The sequence below is a fragment of the Gymnoscopelus braueri genome (genome assembly GCF_963280865.1).
Source record: "Gymnoscopelus braueri genome assembly, chromosome: 1".
Classification (NCBI taxonomy): domain Eukaryota; kingdom Metazoa; phylum Chordata; class Actinopteri; order Myctophiformes; family Myctophidae; genus Gymnoscopelus; species Gymnoscopelus braueri.
The window spans coordinates 59,597,979-59,620,363 of record NC_137603.1 but is presented as its reverse complement, the minus strand read 5'-3'; the positions used below and the strand labels follow the sequence as shown (position 1 = coordinate 59,620,363).

Here is a 22,385-nt window from a genome sequence, read left to right as displayed (position 1 = left end):
CTCTCTAGATAATAGAACAGGTAAGTGTAACAAGTACAACCAGGTAAATATAGGTAAGCATAATAGGTAAGTATAACAGGTGAATCTAATGCAGTGTTTCAAGGACAAAGAAAAACAGGCAGATGACAAAGCTGAGAATGATTGAGGGGTTAGGATTACCCGGAAGGTTGAAGACCTCTGCTAGCGTGGTCTGGTACCAAGAGTCATGTGGCTACTGACAACCTATATGAAGTGCCTATGACAGATCAGTGGAAGGAGTCGACTCAGTCGAGAAACGAGTGAATAAACAACGCATTGGAATTGGAATTCCAGGCAAGCTGCATGGGAAATTTACAGTTACTAACACTTCGCTAGACTTTCAATCTTAAACATTGGCAGATTTTCTATTTATTATTATTACTGTATGTATAGAAAATGATGAAAATAATGCATGCAATGTCAGAACTGGTTAGTACTATTATAGCCACAACAGGGCACTCATTGTCGATTGTCAATAACATTTTTTTCATGTCTCAGAATTGAGCGCTTTGTCGATAGCTATAAACTATTGCAGTGACCCATTATTTGACCTTGGTCACACCTTCTGATAGTTCTACTCGAATGTTGTCTAACTTGAAATAATGACTCGTATAGCCTTGTCTAGTGTCTCATGTAGCCTGCCCCAGCGTGTCTGATATCTGGCATAGAGGGGCGGATTCAAAATCTCCGGAGAAAACATCCGTGGGCTCCCATTGGTTCACAGATTTGTGCCTTTAGGCTTGGTTGGCAACAGACACAACGGATGCGTTAGGGATGTCGCTGTCTTTACTTCCTTCGCCTATAGTGGCAGTGTGCACAAGAAATTGGATGCTGATCAGTGTTTGGAACATCAGCTGCAGACAAAATGATACGGCGATAAAGACAAGTCATGTGACCAGTCTGTCAAGTCAGTCAGGTATAACAGAGGTGTTCCCAAACCTTTTCAGCTCGAGACCCAAAAGAGGAATTTGGTGTCTCCCCGGGACTCAAACTTACAAATATACATGAATGAGTTACTTAAGCCATATTTAATAGTGAAATGGATTTTTTTTCCTATATCTTACAAATTTGGACAGGTCCTTGCTTTTGAGAAAACAAAACCTGTCCATTCAATTGTTTTCAGAAGCATTTATTGGTTATGGAGTCTCATCCTCTAGTCTAACCTGTCATGATGTCATTATATCCTGCACAGCCATGATGTCATCGGCATGTCTGCTCCTTCCTCACTATTAATGGCTCGATCCTGAAGCAGTCACTTAGAAGGATGCATGATATGCATTGAACCAGTTTATGTCCGAAAGAGTTATTTTATCACAGTACGATAATTATACTAAGGGTTTAACTAAGGGTTTATTCAAGGGGACTAAGGCTAAATCATCCCGACCCGTTAAGTGTGGTGGCATACTCTTGTTTACCTGAGGCGCCTGACAGCGCCCTTACTGTGTGAACACACACATACGTTCACATCCTGGCCTGGTCGAAAGAGGACAGAACCGGCCGCTGCAAGGATGCAGAGCCTCAAAATCCTGTCCCTACTGCTCTGGGTGTGTGCTGTGTTCTATGTTAGCATCTACTTATTTGTGGGTGGATTTCTGCTGGTCAGGCTGGAGGTGAACAGGACCAGCACCTGTGAGGACGTGCTGCTCCCGGCAGGCGAGCAGAGAGACTTCTGCAATGCCAAGCCCCGCTTCCGCAGGGCTGTGCTTCTCGTCATCGATGCGCTGAGGTACGACTTTGCTCGCTTTGACCACGCCAACGCGGTGCCGCGTCACCACGAGAACAAGCTACCCGTGTTCGAGGAAACAATTTCTTCGAAGCCCTTCCACAGCCGCTTGTACAAATTCCGCGCTGACCCGCCCACCACCACCATGCAGAGGATCAAGGGCCTCACCACGGGTTCACTGCCCACCTTCATTGATGTCGGGAATAACTTTGCGTCCAGCGCCGTCTTGGAGGACAACCTCATTCACCAGCTTGTGCAACTGGGGAAACGGGTGGTGTTCATGGGTGATGATACTTGGGAAAGTCTTTTCCCTAAGAAGTTCCACCGCTCTCTGCCCTTCCATGCTCTCAACGTCAAGGATTTGCATACAGTCGACAATGGGATTCTCCAGCATCTCTATTCAACAATGGTGGGTGATTACTGGGATGTCCTGATCACTCATTTCATTGGAGTGGATCACTGTGGCCACAATTTTTTTATCGACCACCCTGCCATGGCCGACAAACTCACCCAGATGGATGGAGTCATCAGATCGGTGATGGAGCGCATGCAGAACGACACCCTCCTGGTGGTGATGGGAGACCATGGGATGACGGACACGGGAGACCACGGTGGAGAAAGTCAGAAGGAAACTGATGCTGCACTCTTCCTCTACAGTCCTTCACCTCTCTTTTCAGGGCCCCCATCCAAGAAAGAACCACAAGTGGTTCCACAGACAGACTTGGTTCCTACCTTGGCTCTGCAGTTGGGAGTGCCTATACCTTACAGCAGTTTGGGCCAAGTCCTCCTGCCTCTGTTCCCTCCTCAAAGCCAAAAAAGTAAAGGTGCACTCAGGGGTCCCAGCCAGTTGGAGGCACTGTGGATCAACATCAAACAGGTCAATCGTTTTCTGGAGACCTACTCCAGCATGGCCAAAGATCTCCCAAAAAACAGCCTCTCTAAGCTGCAGGAGGAGTTTTCACACATCTCTACCGAGTACCTCGCCACCGTAACAAAAGGTCTGTCTCCTTCCCCAGAGCTGTTTGTCTCCATGCAGTCCTACCTCACATCTGTCAGAGACACCTGCCAGGCCAGATGGGCCCGTTTCGATCTGCTCAAGATGGCTGCAGGGTTAACCATTTTGCTGTTTGCCTGCCTGCTGTGTTTTATCCTCTCCGAGCTGTCCTGTGTGCTGGTCAATGAGAGTGCTCTGCTAAAGGCCAATGTCGTGGCAGCACTATCGGTAGGATTTTGCATTGCTGTTGGTCAGCTGTTTGTCCAGGGTCATGTTGAGGTGACGTGGTGCCTGGCAGCCACTGCCCTAGCCTCAGAACTGATGGTTTTCTGGTGGGCTCATCAGGCTAACACTGCCACTGGTAACGGAGCCAAAGCTCAAAAGCGGGCCAGCTGGCTGAGCCTGCATCGCTTCGTTGTCCCACCTCTCTTGGTGCTACTCCTGCGCGATGCCTCCCTGTTTTCAGATAGCTACGTGATAGCCGAAGGCCAGGTTGTCACCTTTTTGGTCTTTTCACTGGCTCTGTACGTTCCCATCCATCTCAACTGGGACAGACTGCTACTGCCACCCAACCGCGACCTCCATAAACTTGCCAGGCTTCCGCCCTCCTTGGCCCTTTCCCCTGTTTCTATAAGGAAGGAGAGCTGCACCCTCATGGCCTGTCTGGGGCTCCTGGTGGGCAGTCTTTACCTCTCTCTTTCCTTCCACAGCTGCTGGGAGGAGCAGGACTCGTGCCAGCCCTCCCCCTTCCTCTCTCCCCTCTCCCGGCTACAGGACAGCCAACTGAAGAATGTCCGCTACACTCTCTCTCTAGCCTCGCTGGGCTTGTGGACGTACCTGCTGAGATGCTGGCTGCGTCACTACGGTATCCTCGACTCCTCAGGCGGGGCAGCGTTCACAGCCCGCTGGATCCTACCACTGCTGTCCCTCTGCCTGGGGCTTAACTGGGCCGTCAGCGGCACTCTGGAGGACAGCTTTAGGAACGAGGCCGAGCTCATCAGCATGGCCCAGGTGGCACTTCCCAGAACCATCTTCTCCCTCCTGGGTATTGGGATGCTGTTGCTGTGGCTGGACCCTCTCACTGTGTTTGTTAAGACCACGGCCGCGGCATCAGCAAAGGATTTGTCCTTGCCCCCGCCACCCCGCTACCGAGTGACTATTGGCATCAGCCCGCAGACGGAACTGCACCACCTCATCCCCCCAGATCGCATGCAAGACGATGAGCCAGGCGGGGGAGCCGAGACAGACAGCAGACCCGCTGTGGAGGCCTACGGTCTGGGGACTGTTTACTCCACGCCGCTACTGTTGTTCTGTGGACTGTTGGGCGTAGGTCTACTTCTGCTGCACCCAGAGGGCATGGCTTTGTCCTTTCTCCTGCTTCTGCTGGAGATGGGCGCCATCCTACACATCCACGCCTCCTCTACCAACCTCAGGAGTCTGCACGGGACACATCCTGGAGGTTTTTATGTACCCTGGACTCCGGTAGTGCTGTGGTCCCTGGCCGCCACCCAGTTCTTCCATGCGACAGGACACCTGCCCACTTTCTCCTCCATCCAGTGGGACGCCGCCTTTGTGGGCTTCCCTGGTGGACACACGGGCATCACATTGCCGGCCACACTGGTCACCCTCAACACCTTCTCATCCCATATCCTGTTTGCGGTGGGTTGTCCATTGCTCCTGTTCTGGCCACTGGTGTGCGAGGTGCGTGGCAGCGGGAGAGCGGGAGCGGAGGAGGGAAAGGATTTTGCGATGGAGATGAGACTGAGGGAGAACCCGCGCCAGTTCAGCTCTGCCCTCCTGCAGCTCTCGGCGCGCTGCCTCTTCATTCATGGCACGCAGCTCTTTGCGTCCGCCTGTGCCGCTGCTATCCTCAGGAGACACTTAGAGATTCGGAAGGTGTTCACACCTAAGTTGATGTTCGAGGCCTCAGGCTTCCTGGTCACCAGCGTGTTTCTGCTTATCGGTATCGCTCTGGTAATGAGAGTAGATGTAGCTGTTGGTGGCTGGTTCAAAAGACTCAAGCAAAGCACAAGCAAGCAAGTAATCAAGCACACGTGCACACGCACACACACACACACACACATGCACACAAACAAACAGAATCATAAATAGTGACTAACATGAGGACATTGTGTCACATAAGGTCCTCCGGAGACAATATCAGGGGTGAAGGTGGTCCGGTACTCCGTACTGACAAAATGTTCTGTGCAATGTTGTCAGATCTACAAGCTCACAATGCGTCGCAATCCTAGGTGTTGTGAGCTTGTAGATCGGCTATTTGCTATGGTGCACAATCGGGCATTGACTGATTGATTGATGATAGGCTAGGCTACTTTATTGTCAGAGGTCCGTATTTTGTCTTGCATCATCAGTGTTGGGAAAATTACTTTACAATAGTAACCAGTGTACATTTTGACAGTCTTTTGAATAAAATTCCATTTAGTTTTTGTTACATTTTAGTCATCTGAAATATTTTAGTTTTAGTCTGTTTTTTGTTGACTAAATATCATAACATTTTGGTCAAATGAATCCAGTTGATTAATTGACTTAAGTGACTAAAGGTGTAATGCATTCTTTTAAATGAGTCTGAAACGTGCATTCTTTTCAGTACAATTTTCAGTTTTCAGTTTCAATTTGAGGACTGTGAAACTTTACACTCATCCAGCGTGTAAATCAATCTTTAATTGACAAACTAAGATAAGCAACTCTGGGTCATTCCCTTCTCAGAATAGTACAAGTTGGTGGTTTCTTTAGCTTGCATTGTATTTCAAGTTTAATGTAAACACATCAGCTTATATGATTGTGTGCTTACCTTTGAATGAAATTTGGAATGACTTGTCTTGTTCTACTGGATCTCTTCTCCACTAGTCCCTCCCTAACAAATGTGTCTAGTTTTTTGTATTTGTTGTTAATATAATGAGTAGTTTGGGGGAATTGGAGGCTTTCTATTCCTGGAAAGTTAGCATTCTATTATAGTAGAAGACATTATTATAAAAAAATAAAAAATTATAAGTTTGCTCAAAATAGCAAATAAGAAATCTTGTTTGAAAAGGCCAAACCTGCCTACTGATGATGTCACTGGTTTCCTGTCCACAGCCCTCATCTGAGACACAGACGAGTAGACAAAAATGGTACCATATTATAATGAGCATTAGTGAGGACCAATTACTGTATATAAAGAAGGTTGAAAATGAGGGATATTAATGCAATTTAATGATAAATGTTTAATCTTTTTTTATGCGTGTTATGTGTTTTGTTGTGGACCCCAGTAAGACTATAGCTGATTGCCATGGCATCAGCTAATGGGTATCCTTTTCAAATAAACAAATTAACTGTAGTACCAGAGAAAGAGAGATCAACCAGGTGCTCACATTAGTTTCGTAGATTCGTGCTCCAGTTTGGTCGAAACATGTTGTTTTTTATATTTTTTGTAATATGTGATGAAAGTAAATTGATTTTACAAAGCAGTATTAAGTAAGCAAGGACAATGAACGGTAATACTGACAACAATCATTATTGAGGAATTAACCGTACAGGCAAAGAACTCTTTTAAATGTGGATTGTATTGTGAGTCTTTTGCATGTTTCTTTCCATCATTTTGCTTTTTCTTCATCCTTTTTTTCTGGCATCCCAATGTATCTACAGGTCTAGCTGGCTTGGCAAGGGAATTCACAAACGCAAAAGAGCAACACAAGCATTTGTGTATCTAAATCAATTGACTGTATTTAAAAAAAGGAAAAAGAAAATCAACAGCAACAACTAATTGTGTTTATTTTATTCAGTCATGTTGATACAGTATTGTGAGATTCCTTTGCTTTAGTATGTACGTCATCCTGGATTAGATTGAATGATCAATACATTTATTTGTCTGATATCACGTGTGAACTCAGATGGCTTCTTTAAAAAAACAAAAAAACGTTTTCTACTGTTCTGTATCGTTCTAGTCCTCGTGATCTTCAGATGTGCATTTTGGCCAAAGCATTACTAAATGCAATTAAGCCACCCCTCCTCCGTATGAATCGTCAGGTGTGTTTTTAGATTACCAATTTGACAGAAGCCTTTACCACAAACTTTGCAAACAAAGGGCTTACACAATGTACAAGAAAGCGGCTTTTCCCCTGTTTGAATCCTTGTGTGCACTTTCAGAAGTCCCCCATGATTAAACATTTTGACACACTCTGTACACACTCTGACTCCTCATAGAGCACGTTTGTTTTGATGATTTCAGGTGCTATACCGGCTTGTGACTCAAAGACGATATTTTTCCTCCCACATTTTGTGTCTTGTGTGATTTCAGTGGGTTTAAAGCCACTACAGATTTAAAAAAATAAATAATAATGGTGCATCATACACCAGTGCACTACATGATTATATTAAGATCATTGTGCCTGGCTGAGCACCGCAGCATCTCATATGATCTCATCTCTCATGATCAAATGATGTTGAAGCACATGTGAACAACAGAGCCAGTAATGGACTTGTGGTAACAGTGTAACAGCAGGACTTACATACAGTATGTAACAGTTAACAGTTAGTTATATGTCTGGGAAGACACATTATAGAGAGAAACAGTTGTGTTCTTGCCACATATTGACAAGCCTCAGCTGTCCACTCAACAATGCACCCATAACAGGTTGTGTTGATAGATTACCATGTCAAAAGTCTCATTCACTTCACATCTGTCTCCTTGTAGACTTGTCTCTCTTGAACGTGTGTTTCTTCCGCCATCCCACTCTGATAATAGTATCATCCAGAAATATCAAACATGTTTGATATTTTTGATGAACCCTCTCCTGTGAGAGTATACAGTGGGACATGTGACAGTTTGGTGTCACGTGCATGATAGAACACATGCTAACTCTGCTGTCGCTCCAGCAGAGTTAGGCTACTAGTGTCCCTATCTCTCTCTGGAAGAGGTTGCACATGAACCCTGCAGCCGCACTGAGGCGGTCCAAGACAAACACTCTGACAAGCTTCACACAACAAACTTCACTTTGCTGTTTTTCCAAAACACACGATATCTCTTTTCCCACCGACGTCAGGTGTTCATTTATTGACAACCGTAGAGACTCCATGTATTGCATTGTCTCAATGCCTTTCGCTACCTGTAAAGATAATAGATAGATAGATAGATAGATAGATAGATAGATAGATAGATAGATAGACTTTTATTAAAAGCAAAACAATAGCTGGGAAGTCTCTGCAGAGCAAACCAACCATGCTTTATATACACTTGACATAGTTAGGTCACAGTTTGCAGACCTGTTTGCAGACCATGTCTTCCACACATGGTGCTATCAAAATCACTGACTGAACAGTCACCATCTATTTTAGTCAGGTGACAGGTGTTGAACCCATGGACATTTTTAAATATAGCCTTTCAAACTAGAAGAGTGCCTCTAGGGGAATATTTTATTCAGTGGACGAATTAACACACACATAAATCTAAAAACAATAATAAATACGTTAATCAGTCAATGTAATTAAAGGGATACTTCACTTTAGGGCCGGGGACACATTTAAAAAAAATATTAAAAATAAATGAAAAAAGTTATGGAAAATTCATGGCCCCCTCACGCATTAGAGTGTCCTACTAATGCGTGAGGGGGCCATGAATTTTCCATAACTTTTTTCATTTATTTTTAATATTTTTTTTAAATGTGTCCCCGGCCCGAAAGTGAAGTATCCCTTTAAGTAGCAAAAAAAAACACAACATGGGTACTATAAATGGAACCTGTTACAACTCAGTTAATTGATGGTTAGCTCTATATGTCAGCTCTGTATGAAGAACAGAAGTTAAAGTAAAGGAAATTATTACCTTTCTGCGTCAGTGGCGTTATAGGCCCCCTTGCTCAAGGCCAGTGTGTCATTTCTAGACTTCTAACCAAGCGAACAATTTCCCAGCCCATGTTCCTATATGAGGCATTGAGTTCCTTGTACACTGTGGACTCATTACAAGTACACAATAGACTTCACAGACAGCAGAGAAATAATACAAGAGTACCGTTTAAACGCTGTGGTTGTTTCATTTAGACTGAAAAAGTGCACCACCATGGATTTGATTAGTAGAAAAGAAAGAGGGGGTATTTTCTTAACTATAGTGAAGCGTACAGATTTTTTTTTTTATGTACCTAATACAGGGCCACCAGGGTTAAGGTGGTAAACATGTTAACAACATGTATAATTAAATTGTTAAATTGAGATATTATTATCAAAGATAAGTATCAAACGTATCAGACAGTCTACATTTCCCAAAAGGAAATGCATCTATTTAATTCTGTCTGACCAGAAGCAGGGATAAAACATATCCCCACCAGCCATAAAAATGAATGACCAGAGGGGGGATATCACAAGCAGAGGCATGTATGCCCCTCACCCCCCTGCTCCAGCTAATCCAACCCTGAGAATACCAGTAAAATCCTTTTAAACCCTGTGATTGTTTCATTTAGACTGACAAAGTGTACCAGAAGCAGCGGTGTTGTAGCATTCATAGGATTTCCTGTTTCCTGGCTCAATCCATCAAAGAGCTGCACTTGGAGTGGTTTCACGTTTCTACTACGTGAATCCCGATCTTAAGCTCTTACATGTTCCACCACGAGGTTCCCAGTGGAACGCCCTCGAGTGGAACAATGTTCAAACAAAGTAGTGGGTCTGTCCTTAACTGTGTGCATATCTAAAGGACTGGTAATTCCACGCTCTGCTATCCACGCCTCGACTCGTCTCTCATGTCGTTTGATCTCTGCTCTCCTCATCTCCCCATCTCCCCCTTCTCCTTTACTCATTACTGGTTGACAAGTGGTACTGCTCAACGCTCAAAAGCATATCCACTGTCCACACAGGCTCTCTGCATTAGCTCAGCAGTGGATCTCAAGATCTCAGAGGAGATCTCAGCATCTGTATGTCAGACCCGTGTTTGAAACCCGGGTAGCTAGGGTAGAAAACACTCAAACCCCCTGAGTGGCGGCGCTGGTCAGCCATGCGAAAAGCCAAAAATATCTCAAACTCCAAATGTAGTTGTGTTCAACGTATGTTCAGGAGTAGAGACCACCCTCTGCTTATCACTTCCCTATCTACCACACTTGCCACTCATTAGCCACTCCCCATCCATAATCACCCGTATCCACTACACCGAGCTCCACTCAGCACAGCCAAGAGCCAATCCTTGTTCCAATCACCACAGTATAAATACACCAGCGATCTCTCTACCGGCTTGTTCTGCTTCACAACAAACCAAACATGGCCGTTCAGCTCCTGAGACTACGCCCCCACCCTGAGTCTCGCCCTAACCTTGTGTTCCTCATCCAGTTCCACATTCATCTCATTTCGTTTCAATAAATTGTTAAACTTAAGTAGAGGTGTGGTCTTTTACAATTGAAAAGGCTGCTCAACAGCTTGCGGGTGTCAGCACGTAATTCACGCCTGATGTAAGGCCAAGTCCTACTGTTTCTTGTACTACTGGAAAGACAACAACAGGAGAGTGTGCAGGAGAGGCCACCCATCCATAATGCGGTCTGATAATGGCACCAATCTTGTTGCTGCTGAAGAGCTTCGTGAAGCAATACAAAACTGGAACCAAACAAAGATTCAAGATTCACTCCGTCAAAAGGGAATACAGTGGATTTTCAACCCGCCAGCGGGCTCACATTTTGGAGGGATCTGTAAAAAGGCAGATCAGATCAGTGAGAAAAATAATGAAATCTGTGCTAAAAGAGCAGGTTGTTGATGATGAAGCTCTCCAAACACTGTCGCCATTATAAGGCTACCTCAGTATACAAAGTCCTCCGGGTGCCCTTTGACCAAGCAAGTGAACACAAGGATGCTTCAAAGGTGGACATTGGTTTTACAGCAGAGACAGCACTCAGCAAACTGACAAATCTGAAAAAGATCTCTCAGAGAGGCAGGTGCTTGATTTAAAAATAGATTGTAAAAAAAAATCCTCATTTCACTCTTGCTCAAGCTTGTTAACAAGACACCTGTGCAGTACCAACTTGTTAGAAGCATGCAATGCCTAGATCCAAGACAAAATGGTTGCACAAAAAGCAGTGTGGGAACAAAAGAGTCCTGCAAACCCTTGTGGCTGCAAATCAAGTGCAGGAGTCAGTATGTGATGATGTCTTGAGAGAGTACAAGGCATTCTGTGATTTCTCTCTGGCCACTCCAGGGTTCAGAGAATTTGACCCCTCCTCAGATAGAGTGGATACTTTGTTTCATGAGAACATGGGCTCCAGCAGTGAATTCAAACATCTCTGGTCTGGGATGTGGTGAAGGTGCTCCTTGTGATGTCCCATGGACAGGCAAGTGTGCAGAAGGGATTTTCTGTGAATAAAGAAGTTGTGGTGGAAAATCTGAAGTAACACAGCCTTTAGTGGCACAGAGACTCATCATTGACCATATCAGGGCAGTTGGATGTGTGAGTAAGGTTAAGCTCACAAAAGAACTGCTCGCAACAGCTGCAGGTGCAAGGCAGAAGTATGTTGCCCACCTTGATGAGCAAAAGAGAGAAAAGTAGAAAGACTCTAGCTATGAAAAGACAGACTCATGGATGAATTAGGTGAGCTGAAAAAAAAGAGGCCTAAAATTGATGCTGATGCCAAAGCCATGGAGAAAGCTGCAGATGAGTATGCAGAAAACCCATAGACCACTAGCAAACTTCATTGCAAAATCCAACAGCCTCTGCCGTTCAGCCAAAGAAAAAGAAACAAGCCTACTAGACATTTTGATGAGAAGCTAAGATAAATGAAAGAATGAGAATCCTTAAGTGGTCACAGTTTAGCAGTTAAATTGCCATGGTTAATTGTTGGAATATGCTGATTACTCTACCTGTTTTTAGCTTTTTTGAGCATTGATTGAAATATTGTAGCACATACTGGAAATACTGTACTATGTTCAGTTCCTAAAATAAATGGCACTTTAAGTTTACCACTCTTGATTTGTTTTACATAATTATGTTCTTCCCTCCTTGTGTCTGACAGTATCCTCGTTGAAATTAACTAAATTAACTTAAATTAATAAATGTAATTTAAAACATCCATGCATCCTTCATTACTTTTAAATGCATACATGGGGCAAATGCAAGGCAATGGATTGGTGGTGTAGAAAAACATTTGGCTCAAAATTCAGAATGGAATTATACCACTCTATATTCTTGTCACGGTTTGAGTCAGGGCAGAATGTAGGACCCAAATGCAGGAGAGACAGAGCTGAGCCTGAACAGGTCGGTTCAAAGTGCTTAATAACTCAAAAACAAATAATACAAGCTAAAGACACTGAACTCAAGATATACTACAAATAACACTGGACAATGAACTAGCAGTAGCAAAACACACTGCTCATACACAGGGTTTAAATAGACAGGGAAATAACAGGACACAGGTGAACTCAACAGATAATCAACACTGGGATAGGCTGGGGGACTAGAGGATACAGGAGGAGAACATGACTAATCAAAGGGTAGGTGAGACAAGACAGGCAACAGCTACAAAGAGAACAGCAGTGTAAAGCAAAACCTAGCAATGAAACAGGAAATGCAACATTACTTCAAAATAACAGGAACACCACTGAAAAGTAAAACACTATAACTGGGAAACAACTAGGGTTGCCAACTTTCAGAAATGGAAAAACGGGACACATGCAGGATTAGGGTTGTTAGGGTTATTAAATTCATTTTTTGGGAGTTTTTTTGATACTTTAATTCGGTTTTAGGGTTAGGGTTGTTAGGGTTATCTTTTGGGGGAGCCAGCCCCCCAAACTCTTGAAATGCATAGAAATCTATGAAATCTACAGTAAATAAAAAAATCTATGAACATTGATTAATATATATAAGAGTTATTCTTTAAATGGGCACACTATTTAATTATATTGATTAATATATATAAGAGTTATTCTTTAAATGGGCACACTATTTAATTATATTGATCAATATATATTAAATAAATGTTTATTTATTAGACTTGAAAAACTCAACATTAATAAACAATCAACCATATTAGTCTACTGAAATAGCCTAGACTATGCCCACATCAGCAGCCAATATGTAGGCTGCCAGGGCAGGTAAATAGAAATACTGACATCTTGCTAAAAAACACAACCAGATAAATAAGATGTAATATCCCATACCGAATCGATCTCAGGAGTTGTTTTAGTCATGAAGAACTGTGACACTTGATGTCAACCAGTCCACCGTGCGCTAACTCTCATTGGTCGTGTTATGAGTAATGAGCCAATGAGCTGCTGAGCGCACTCCCAGACAATGGCTTCATAGCCAGCGTTGCCAAGTCTGCTTATTTCCCGCAACTTCCCTGGAACAAAATTTGGCTTGTTTTTGGCTTGTTTTTGTAGGTCGGCTGGCTCATTTCTCTCACTATACTTGGCAACAACACTGACTGACACCCGGACTGAGCTCTCACTCACACAGAGATGAGACAGGACGGGTGGCTGCCCCGTCTCGTTTGTGTGTGTGAGTGTGAGTGAGAAATACTCTCTCTCATATAAAAATCGCGCCGTCATTCCACGACCCCAAAATACGGAACGCGTCTTTTAGTTTCCAAATAAGGAACGATTCCGTATTTTACGGGACGGTTGGCAACCCTACAAATACATGAAAACACAACAGGACAATTCTATGCTTTATTTTTGCTACACTGCCTGTGTTTGGGCATTGCACATAAGAGTAAGAGACTAATTATTGTGCTGAATGATTGTTATTTAGGCCTGGAAATTGGGTTAATTATTCTGGAAAAGGTTTTGGAAAGGTTTTGGAAATTGTGTGCCACAGGTGCACCATTGCTCCGCCCCCTCTGTGTTCCCATTGGCTGGGCTTAAAACAGCCATAACTCCAGTTCCCAGCATGCTAAATGCCCCAAACTTGGTACATGTACAGTAGGTGCTCTTCGACGGCCAATAGGGAAGGTTGTATGCCCCACCCCCTCTGTGTTCCTATTGGATGGCCTTTAAACAGCCATTAGCATCCAGTTGCTAAATGCCCCAAACGTGGTAGGTGCTCTTAGACAGCCAATAGGGACAGGCTGTAATTGCTTACGTCCGCCTCCTCACGCGGATGTCTACTCGGGCATGATGATACATTTGCATCATAAGGACCCCAGTGGACACTCGCAGCTACGCAGATGCAGAAAGTGTTTGGCCTTATGCAGAACCATTTTTAATATGTACTCTATCAGATAAGTAATTCCAGAAAAAACTAGAGGGTGGTAACAAAGTGACCACTTAAGCCCTGTTTAAGAAATATCAAAAATAGCAGATCTACCAGCTGACAACGTGGCCCATCAAGACACATGGATTGTGGTGCACTGCAGAGCCGATCAAAAAAAATTGTTTAATATATATCGAAGATGGAGAAAATATGCATGAAATAGTTGGATTTTAGGTTAAATGTGAATGCTAGTCGCTGGTTATTACCAGCCCAAAATTCACCCCTGGTATATGTCTGCTCTGAAGGAGAGAGTTGATGAGAGTATGTGTAGATGAGAATGAGAAGGTATAGAAGGGCATTGGTGGGCACAAAGAGAGAGAGCGAGATGAGTAGAAGTAAGAGCTCAGGTAGGGATAGCATAGCCGTGAAGATGACTGAGTCTCATTCAGTTTTCTCTTGTGTCGTCGTTCAGCGCAGTCCCAGATAGAGGAGATGTATGTCATTTTCAAGAATTGATGGACCCAATCCACACGGTCACTCACAGCAGATCCACTCTGCCAGTGGTGGCCGTAACAAAGTACTTGAGTACTGTACTTAATTCATTTTTTGGAAAAAGTACCTTATGAATTAACTACTTAAGCCATATTTCAAATATAGTGAGAATAGCACATGGTAGCACATAGCATATAGTGAAAATAGCACAATCTACAAGCTCACAACGCGTCATGTCGTGAACTTGTAAATCTACTATTTTCACAATAATAGTTTTTTTGGATTCTTTGGAATACTTAAGTATTTTTTTTAAAGCAATTACACCAGTACTTTAACTCAAGTACACATTTCACTGAGCAACTTTCACTTGTTGTTGAGTAGGGGTGTGCCGATATATCGTCCCGCGATATATCGCGATATGTTTTCGTGACGATATGTATCGTTTTGGATTTTTTTTTTCTTCTTTTTTTATAATAATAATAATCAGGCATGCAAACAGCCCCGAGGTGAAAAGGGTGACAACGTGTTGTTTTTTTTCGGGTCAGGTGTCACACTATTGCCCTATTTGGATTCAAAACGGCTAGTGGAAGCTGAAAAGCTTCCACTAGCCGTGGAAGTTTGCATGTCTGAATAATGCAAAAACAGAAATATTTGTTTGCATTTGCTTTTTTTCTCCCCCATATATTTTCATAATAAAAAAGTGCGTATCGTATCGTATCGAAATCGTATCGAAGTTGTGTGCCCAATATCGTATCGTATCGTTTCGTGAAATTAGTGTATCGGCACACCCCTATTGTTGAGTAATTATTTGACCAGGACTATCAAGTACCGGGGTTGAGTAATTTGCACTAGCACAACTGCACTAGCTCAGCGCCATGTGATTATTTGCAGGAAAGGTTCTACCTCCCGTGACTCAGCCTCTTCCACACCTATCTGTTCTCTCATCCCATCCCCCTGTCTCCTCGTCCTCCCTGTATGGCGGTTTGTTTTGTTGTTATGGATAAACAGAAAAGTGGCTGAGTCAGGACAGTCAGGGAACAGACCGCAAGCCGCCGTTTCTCTGCTGGAACTCACTGGGAGATGTTATATTTTATTCATGGGGTATCACATCAGTGTTCTTCTCCCTGGTAACACACTGACAGCGCCACACGCTTATGAACAAATTGGCCCTGAGTTAGGGTAATGGTAGAGACACAGTGGTGGAGTATTCAAATGTTTTACTTATGTAAAAGTATCACTACTGCAATGTAGAAGTACTCTGTTACAAGTAAAAGTCCGGAATTCAAAATGTACTTGAGTAAAAGTACAAAAGTATTGGTATCAAAATATACTTATAGTACAAAAGTAAAAGTACTCATTATGCAGAATGTCCCATTTCACAAGTTTTCTAATGTATAAAATGTATTTTGAAAATCTACAAGCTCACAATGTTGTATCGCGACGCATCGGCTATATGATCGCATTGTAGATCGGCTATTTTCAAATGGCCAAAATGTACATAGGGCTGAAGTGGGTAATGTAAGTTTTGTAATAATCACAAGCTACAAAGTAACTCAAGTTTTCAAATAATTGTAGTGGAGTAAAAGTACAATATTTGCCTCTGATATGTAGTGGAGTAGAAGTAAAAATACTCAACATTGTAAATACTCTGGTAAAGTGCAAGTACGTCAAGATTTTACTTAAAGTTGTACAATGCAAATTCACAACTAACGATTTTTAGCAGCCTCTGCTGGTCACTACCGTCACTGCATACAATTTCCGTGGTCCTCGATTACCCAGAATTCCATTCGTTTTCACCGGAAGCCGGAAGCGTTTCAAAAAGCGTTATTTTAATTGTTTTATACTATCTACGGATCGTTTCTCTTAGCCAGTGGAGCATTAGTTACCATGAGCTGTGCTTTCTTTTTCTGTTGTTTTTCGATCTTCCAATCCTACATTCTCTTAAAATCAGCGTGAGGTTCCTTTTTGTTATTTGCGCGATAGTTCCTGGCCAAACAGGAAACCGTTGCGGTAGTTCCTGGCCAAACAGGAAACCAGTGCATTTCCACCTCCGTTTTCCGGCCAGATGACGTCATTTCCCCGGGAAAGTCCCCCCAGTCCACGTTCAATATAAAATATATAAATAAAAGGCTTCCGGGGGTGAAATTCATGGAGTGGGTGTTGTGAAACTTTTGCCACTCACAAAAGATATACAATTTAACTTTAGTTTTGTTGAAAACGTTACCTAGTATGCCTTTAAGTACAGTACTTGAGTAAATGTACTTTGCTACTTTACACCTGGGTAGAAACACACGCAAGCACACACACACGCTGCAGTGGTCGGTGTTTGTAAATCTGGCAGTACATCTGTACTTGATTTACTGTAATGGGAAAGCTGTGAGTTCTCCATTGATGCAGTGTGGAGACCTGTTTGATTGGTTCATTCCCAAATGACTGTATGATGCCATCATTCGACAGTAGACCGTGGAAGGGGCAGAACTGTGTGTGTGTGTGTGTGTGTGTGTGTGTGTGTGTGCGCACACACCCGCGTGCGTGCGTGCGTGCGTACATTCAGACAAACCTAAGAGTTTTGCTTTCGAATAAGACCTTCCTTTAAGACCTAAGGCCGATTCTACAAAATGCCTTCTAAATCAGTAGTTCTCAAACTTTTTCATGCCGTGGACCCCCAACAGTATATGTATTTGGCCCGGGACCCTCATCTGAAAATGTTTTGTGCCAGGGACCCCAGGAAAGAGAAGATTTGTGTAAACAAAAAGAAAATCAAAATTATTCATCATTTTTCAAACACTTTCAAGATGTTTCAAAATTGTCAAAAACTAGCAGATGATTGATTGATTGATTGATTAAATACTTTATTAAAAGTTTGAAAAAAAAAAGCACAGAGGTATAGTTCCATACAAAAGGATGCTAAAACGATAACCCAAGAAAGTACTATGGCTTGTTTCCATTGTATTGGGGGAGACATTTAAAGACAAACAATAATATACAATTAAATGCAAAAACATCATATAAACGAGTAGTAATCAAAAATAAGCATATTTACAGTAAACAGTTGGGGGGTGGGGGGCATTTTCTGGTGATAAGCTAGACTTTTAACAAGGGCCAGTTACGAATTGCAGCCATCTGAGTGCTCTGTTAGAGTGATTTTGAAGGAGAGTAAGGAGTCACACTTTGTTATGACTGTTGGTAGGGCATTTTGGTGGCATAGAACATAGAACATAGACAATATATTGTCTATTGTTATATCACAATATCGATTTAATATCCATACATTGCCCAGCCTCTATAGCTGTACGTGTACAGGAGTCAACATGCCATGTGCCTGTCTTTTAGTTTCCCTGTCCTCTGATGTCTCCTGCTGTACTGAACACTGTCTCGCTGCTTTTAGTTTCCCGACCTCTGATGTGTCCCGCTGTACTGAACAGCCTGGCTGACCGGCGCAGCAGACATCCAAGGCTGTCAGGCCATAAATCAGACAGACGTGACTCTCAACATCGTACATTGGTTCAGCGTGCCGTGAACCCCCCCTTCCCTCCCCCTCTCCTCCATCAGCACCACCGGCACCACCTCCTCTACCGGCCATGAATCATATTAGGAGGATAATGAACCATTTAATGACCTATGTGTTGATTTATCAGAGACACTGGAGAGGCCAATTTAAAAATATATCGCCATAAGTCAGCCACTGACCCGGCCCGCTGGTCGGCTGGCTGCCCTCTGTGTTGCATTTTCATTTTCATACAGTGGTGTAGTCGAGTATGAAGCAGTGAGCATACTGTCAACCAAGCCCCCCCCCCCCCCCCCCCCGCCAAGACCTCCACCTACCACACCCTCTCCCATGCATGTCTATATATCTCCACCAGGCTGGGTTGCCTATAGTGTCAGTCACGGGGTGCAGCCAGCAGGATACAAGAAAGCCGTGGGGGGGAATAGAGTTTGTACAACAGACGGGGATGATTGGATGTTGCGTTCACGATATATGGCGTTTATTTTTGTAAGAAATAGGCCCGACCAGTAATTATTCGAAGTCAATTACATGCAAACAGTATGGTGTTAAACCCCTGTTTGACGGTCATTGTTACATGACTCACGACACCATTTTGTACCTACAGTAATTTGTTGAAAGAAATCACATTTCTGCAACAAACAGTGATATTTGTAGCATTTCTGGGGGTGAAATCGCTTTTAGCTCTCTGTTGTTTAGTGGCCCCTCAGTGTGTGATTAAAATGTGGGGTAATATAAAAAAAAAAAAAAGAACCGTTTTTACATTAATCACTCGATATTTGCGTGTTTTGCCAAATATCTCGCCCATAATATTCAAATAATACACGTTTTTCAATGTGTAGTATTACTTCGTTTGGGGAAAGGAGGACCAAATGTAGCAATGTGCGTATAGCCTTTTAGGCTAACGAGCTAATGCTAGCTGTTACCAAGTGCAGAGTTTGCTGTCGCAGCAGCTTTAATCTGTCCATGAAAGAAATATCTCTTTTCTAGCTGCTATCTTATGTTTTTCATCGTGTGGTGTTTATTCCGTTTGGGGAAAATAAAACATGACGACGATATTAGTTACAGTACCACACACACTAGATACAGTCTACACAGAACGTTGTTGCAATTGCCCTGTAGCAGATGAATAGGTATATAGCCTCTAGGCTTTGAATAAACGTAAGTGCCCCAGGAGACTATAAAAAACCCATGCAAAACACGTATCCCCACCCTCACTCCCGATGTACATCAACCCTGTCTCCATCGGACTATGGAGAGCACTTAAGCGTAACCTGCCATTCAGAGATAACCAGAGTGCTGGTGACCCCCGCCAGGCCACCCCCACCCTCACAGCATGAACCAGCCCCACCTCCCCCCAACCCAACAGCCTGCACAGCTAACACAGGCTCAGACACAAAACAACCCCAGAACCCGTGAGACATGACACTGTATCATCTCCTTCAATCTGATCATTAAAGTCAGGCTTTTCCAAACAACATATTAAAGAGCCATATCAGGGCATCGTTAGGGTTGTGGTTAGGTTTGAGGGAACATAGGGCTGATACGCACACGTCTGTTAGACCAGTATGCTGTTCCCTCTACTAATATCATGCATTGATGTCCATTAAAACAAAAATCCATTAAAAGGTTCTGTATCACTGACACAAATAGCCAGGAGATGGACATGTGCTTGAAACAGCTTGTATTCCTGTGAACAGCCAGGGAGAGAGACCTTACTCCTAGGATATAAAGTAACTAGATTCTCAGGAAAAAAATTGTACCTGCATACTGTACATGAGCACATTTCCAGCAGTCCTTCTCGGACAGCTTTGTGTAAATTCCCACCTCTCTGTGTTTCTCTGACTGCTCTGTTCTGTCTCTGTAACTTGTCATTCATGTTTCTATCCAGACTCAGAGTGAGAGAGAGTTTTGCTCCAGGGGACTGGGTTCATCCACACTCCATGACTGCCTACTGGAGGACCTGCAGGCTCTGGGTTAGCAGTGTTGGAGCAGAGTTATCCGGCCTGCGGGCTGGAGACAAAGCAGCAATGGGACAACCACAGGCGAACCACTGACTCACTTCAATATCATTATCGCTCTCGGCAGCCTCTGTCACTGTAGCAACACGCAGCAACAAGCTCGGTATGACACTATTATGTCCGGTTAACAAACACTGAGACATGAAGAGTTGCCTCTCTAAATTGTGTCCCCTGCATCTTTGTTTCTGTCTCAATTAGTCCAGGCAAACTATAGCTCATTTTGGACCTAAAGGTCCAAAGTAATTGTAACAGATTTTTTTCCTTCACAGACCATTTCTATGAAGTCACCAGAACAACATACTAAAAGTCCTAAGAAATCCTAGTAGCGGAAATATGTTTAATTGGCATCAATCCAAAATGGCCGCCAATTATTGTCAAAAAGCCATATAAAATGTTGCCTGGTTCCAGACGAATCTGCCATTGAAAAAAAAAATGTCCTCGGCAGATTACGTCTGGCCCCTCTCAATAGAGATTGGATTTCTCTCCCACCGAAGTTGTGAGGGACCAATCAGGGCCCAGTATGCAAATGTGGGGCGGGTTTATCACCAGAGGCATTTTTTTGTAGTGATATTAGTCTGGCCATGCCAGGCAATATAAAATGATGGTGAGTCCATGTTTTCATTCGTCTGAGATTTCAATTGACTTCCAAATACATTTTGAGGGAGATTCAGATAAATATATAAAAAAATCATCATCAATCATTTTGAACCAATATAATGAAAGTGCTTTTTATAAAGGTCCTACAGATACATAAATGCACCATTTAAAACATAATAGTCTGAATTATATCCGGTGTTTGCCTTACATTTTCAATGTTATAGCATTTAAATGCACATGGTAGGCTACAGCACAGCTCAAAGTGTCATTTCCCAATGAAAGCTTTTTTTATATTCACTCTTCCAACTCATATCACAAATTCCCACTTCTGTTTCCTGTGAAGATTCCTCAATACGAAAGGAAGTGAAGAATCCCGTTGCTGAGAAATGCAGCCTGTTCTATTCCACCTCTTCCAGGCTCTTCCACCTCTTCCAGGCACACACCAACACAAATGTTGGTGTGTGTGTGTGTGTGTGTGTGTGTGTGTGTGTGTGTGTGTGTGTGTGTGTGTGTGTGTGTCTGCGCGTGTGTGTGTGTGTGTGTGTGTGTGTGTGTGTGTGTGTGTGTGTGTGTGTGTGTGTGTGTGTGTGTGTGAGTGTGTGTGTGTGTGTGTGTGTGTGTGTGTGTGTGTGTGTGTGTGTGTGTGTGTGTGTGTGTGTGTGTGTGTGTGTGTGTGTGTGTGAGAGACGTGTGTGTGTGTGTGTGTGTGTGTGTGTGTGTGTGTGTGTGTGTGTGTGTGTGTGTGTGTGTGTGTGTGTGTGTGTGTGTGTGTGTGTGTGTGTGTGTGTGTGTGTGTGTGTGTGTGCGCGCGTGTGCGTGCGTGTGCGTGCGTGTGTTGTGTGTGTGTGTTGTGTGTACGCCTCTGTGTGCATTGTTGTGCACACATAGGGATTACAACACTATACCCATTCCAATCTATCACCTCAGACTGTAAGCCTGGAAGAGGTGGAATAGAACAGGCTGCATTTCTCAGCTCAGGTGTTTTAAAGGGAGAAGAGCATCTCAGATGGTCTGGTAAGTGATTCCCATGGAGGGATTGTACTGGGGTTTACATGTATGCCTACATGTAATGTAAAGTGTGTATGTATGCTTGTGTGCGTATAGTGGTGTGAGATTTTCCTAAATAGGAAAACCTCTGCAGAATTGAGTATTATGAGAAAATGACTGACAGAAGTAGAAGAAGAAATCCATCCATCCATCCATCCGTTCCTTCTCTCACCATGCTGAACCTTTGTTTAAGTATTGTACCTATTGGTACAATACTTAAACTTGAGTTGTCTTGAGTTAAAACACTCCATTGACACTGCAGCAGCTCATTCTGTCAATGTGGATTAATTTGATATCCAGTCTGTTTGGTGTGGCTTAAAAGTTTCTGTTTGTCTCAGTGAAGCTGGGCAAAATACAGAACAGACACTGATTATTGGTTGCTTCTTCCGATCCCAGCACATGCACTTAAAGTCAACATTTTTTATAATACAATAGATATAATTTTTTTCCACAGAAATGTGCCTCTGACTTCACAAGCTAGATAGATCTACTATTTTCACCAATATGCACCTGTTTCCGCCAAATGTTCACGTATTATGACATGCCCATGACAACACAGTCGTTGTCTATTGAACTATGTACAGTATGTCTATGGAGCTACTCTGAAAGTCATATCGTGACTCTTGCCCCCCCCCCAGGTCACAATGTGACAGGAAGGGGTTCTGCCCAAACTTCAACATGTGCCTTCTTGTTAGTGAGACTCTGTTGCAAGTTGCAACCCCAGAATATGTGGTGAAAGGTATGACACATACACAGCATGTACTGTATCAGTATGGATCAATCAGATGCTATGATTGCATGATGGCATGATGTGCATCCATTTACTGTATGGAAATGGA

General features: G+C 43.2%; 1 protein-coding gene across 1 annotated transcript; it reads left to right on the top strand.

The window, feature by feature from the left end:
* Positions 1-1,526: 1,526 nt before the first annotated feature.
* Positions 1,527-21,611, top strand: LOC308089295 (GPI ethanolamine phosphate transferase 3-like; the record flags this gene model as incomplete). The annotated part of the gene is made up of 5 exons (XM_080433938.1): positions 1,527-4,775; positions 19,773-19,857; positions 20,843-20,956; positions 21,388-21,513; positions 21,604-21,611. The coding sequence occupies 5 exons, from the start codon at positions 1,527-1,529 to the stop codon at positions 21,609-21,611; spliced, it is 3,582 nt and encodes a 1,193-aa protein (XP_080290064.1).
* Between the last annotated feature and the right edge of the window lie 774 nt (positions 21,612-22,385).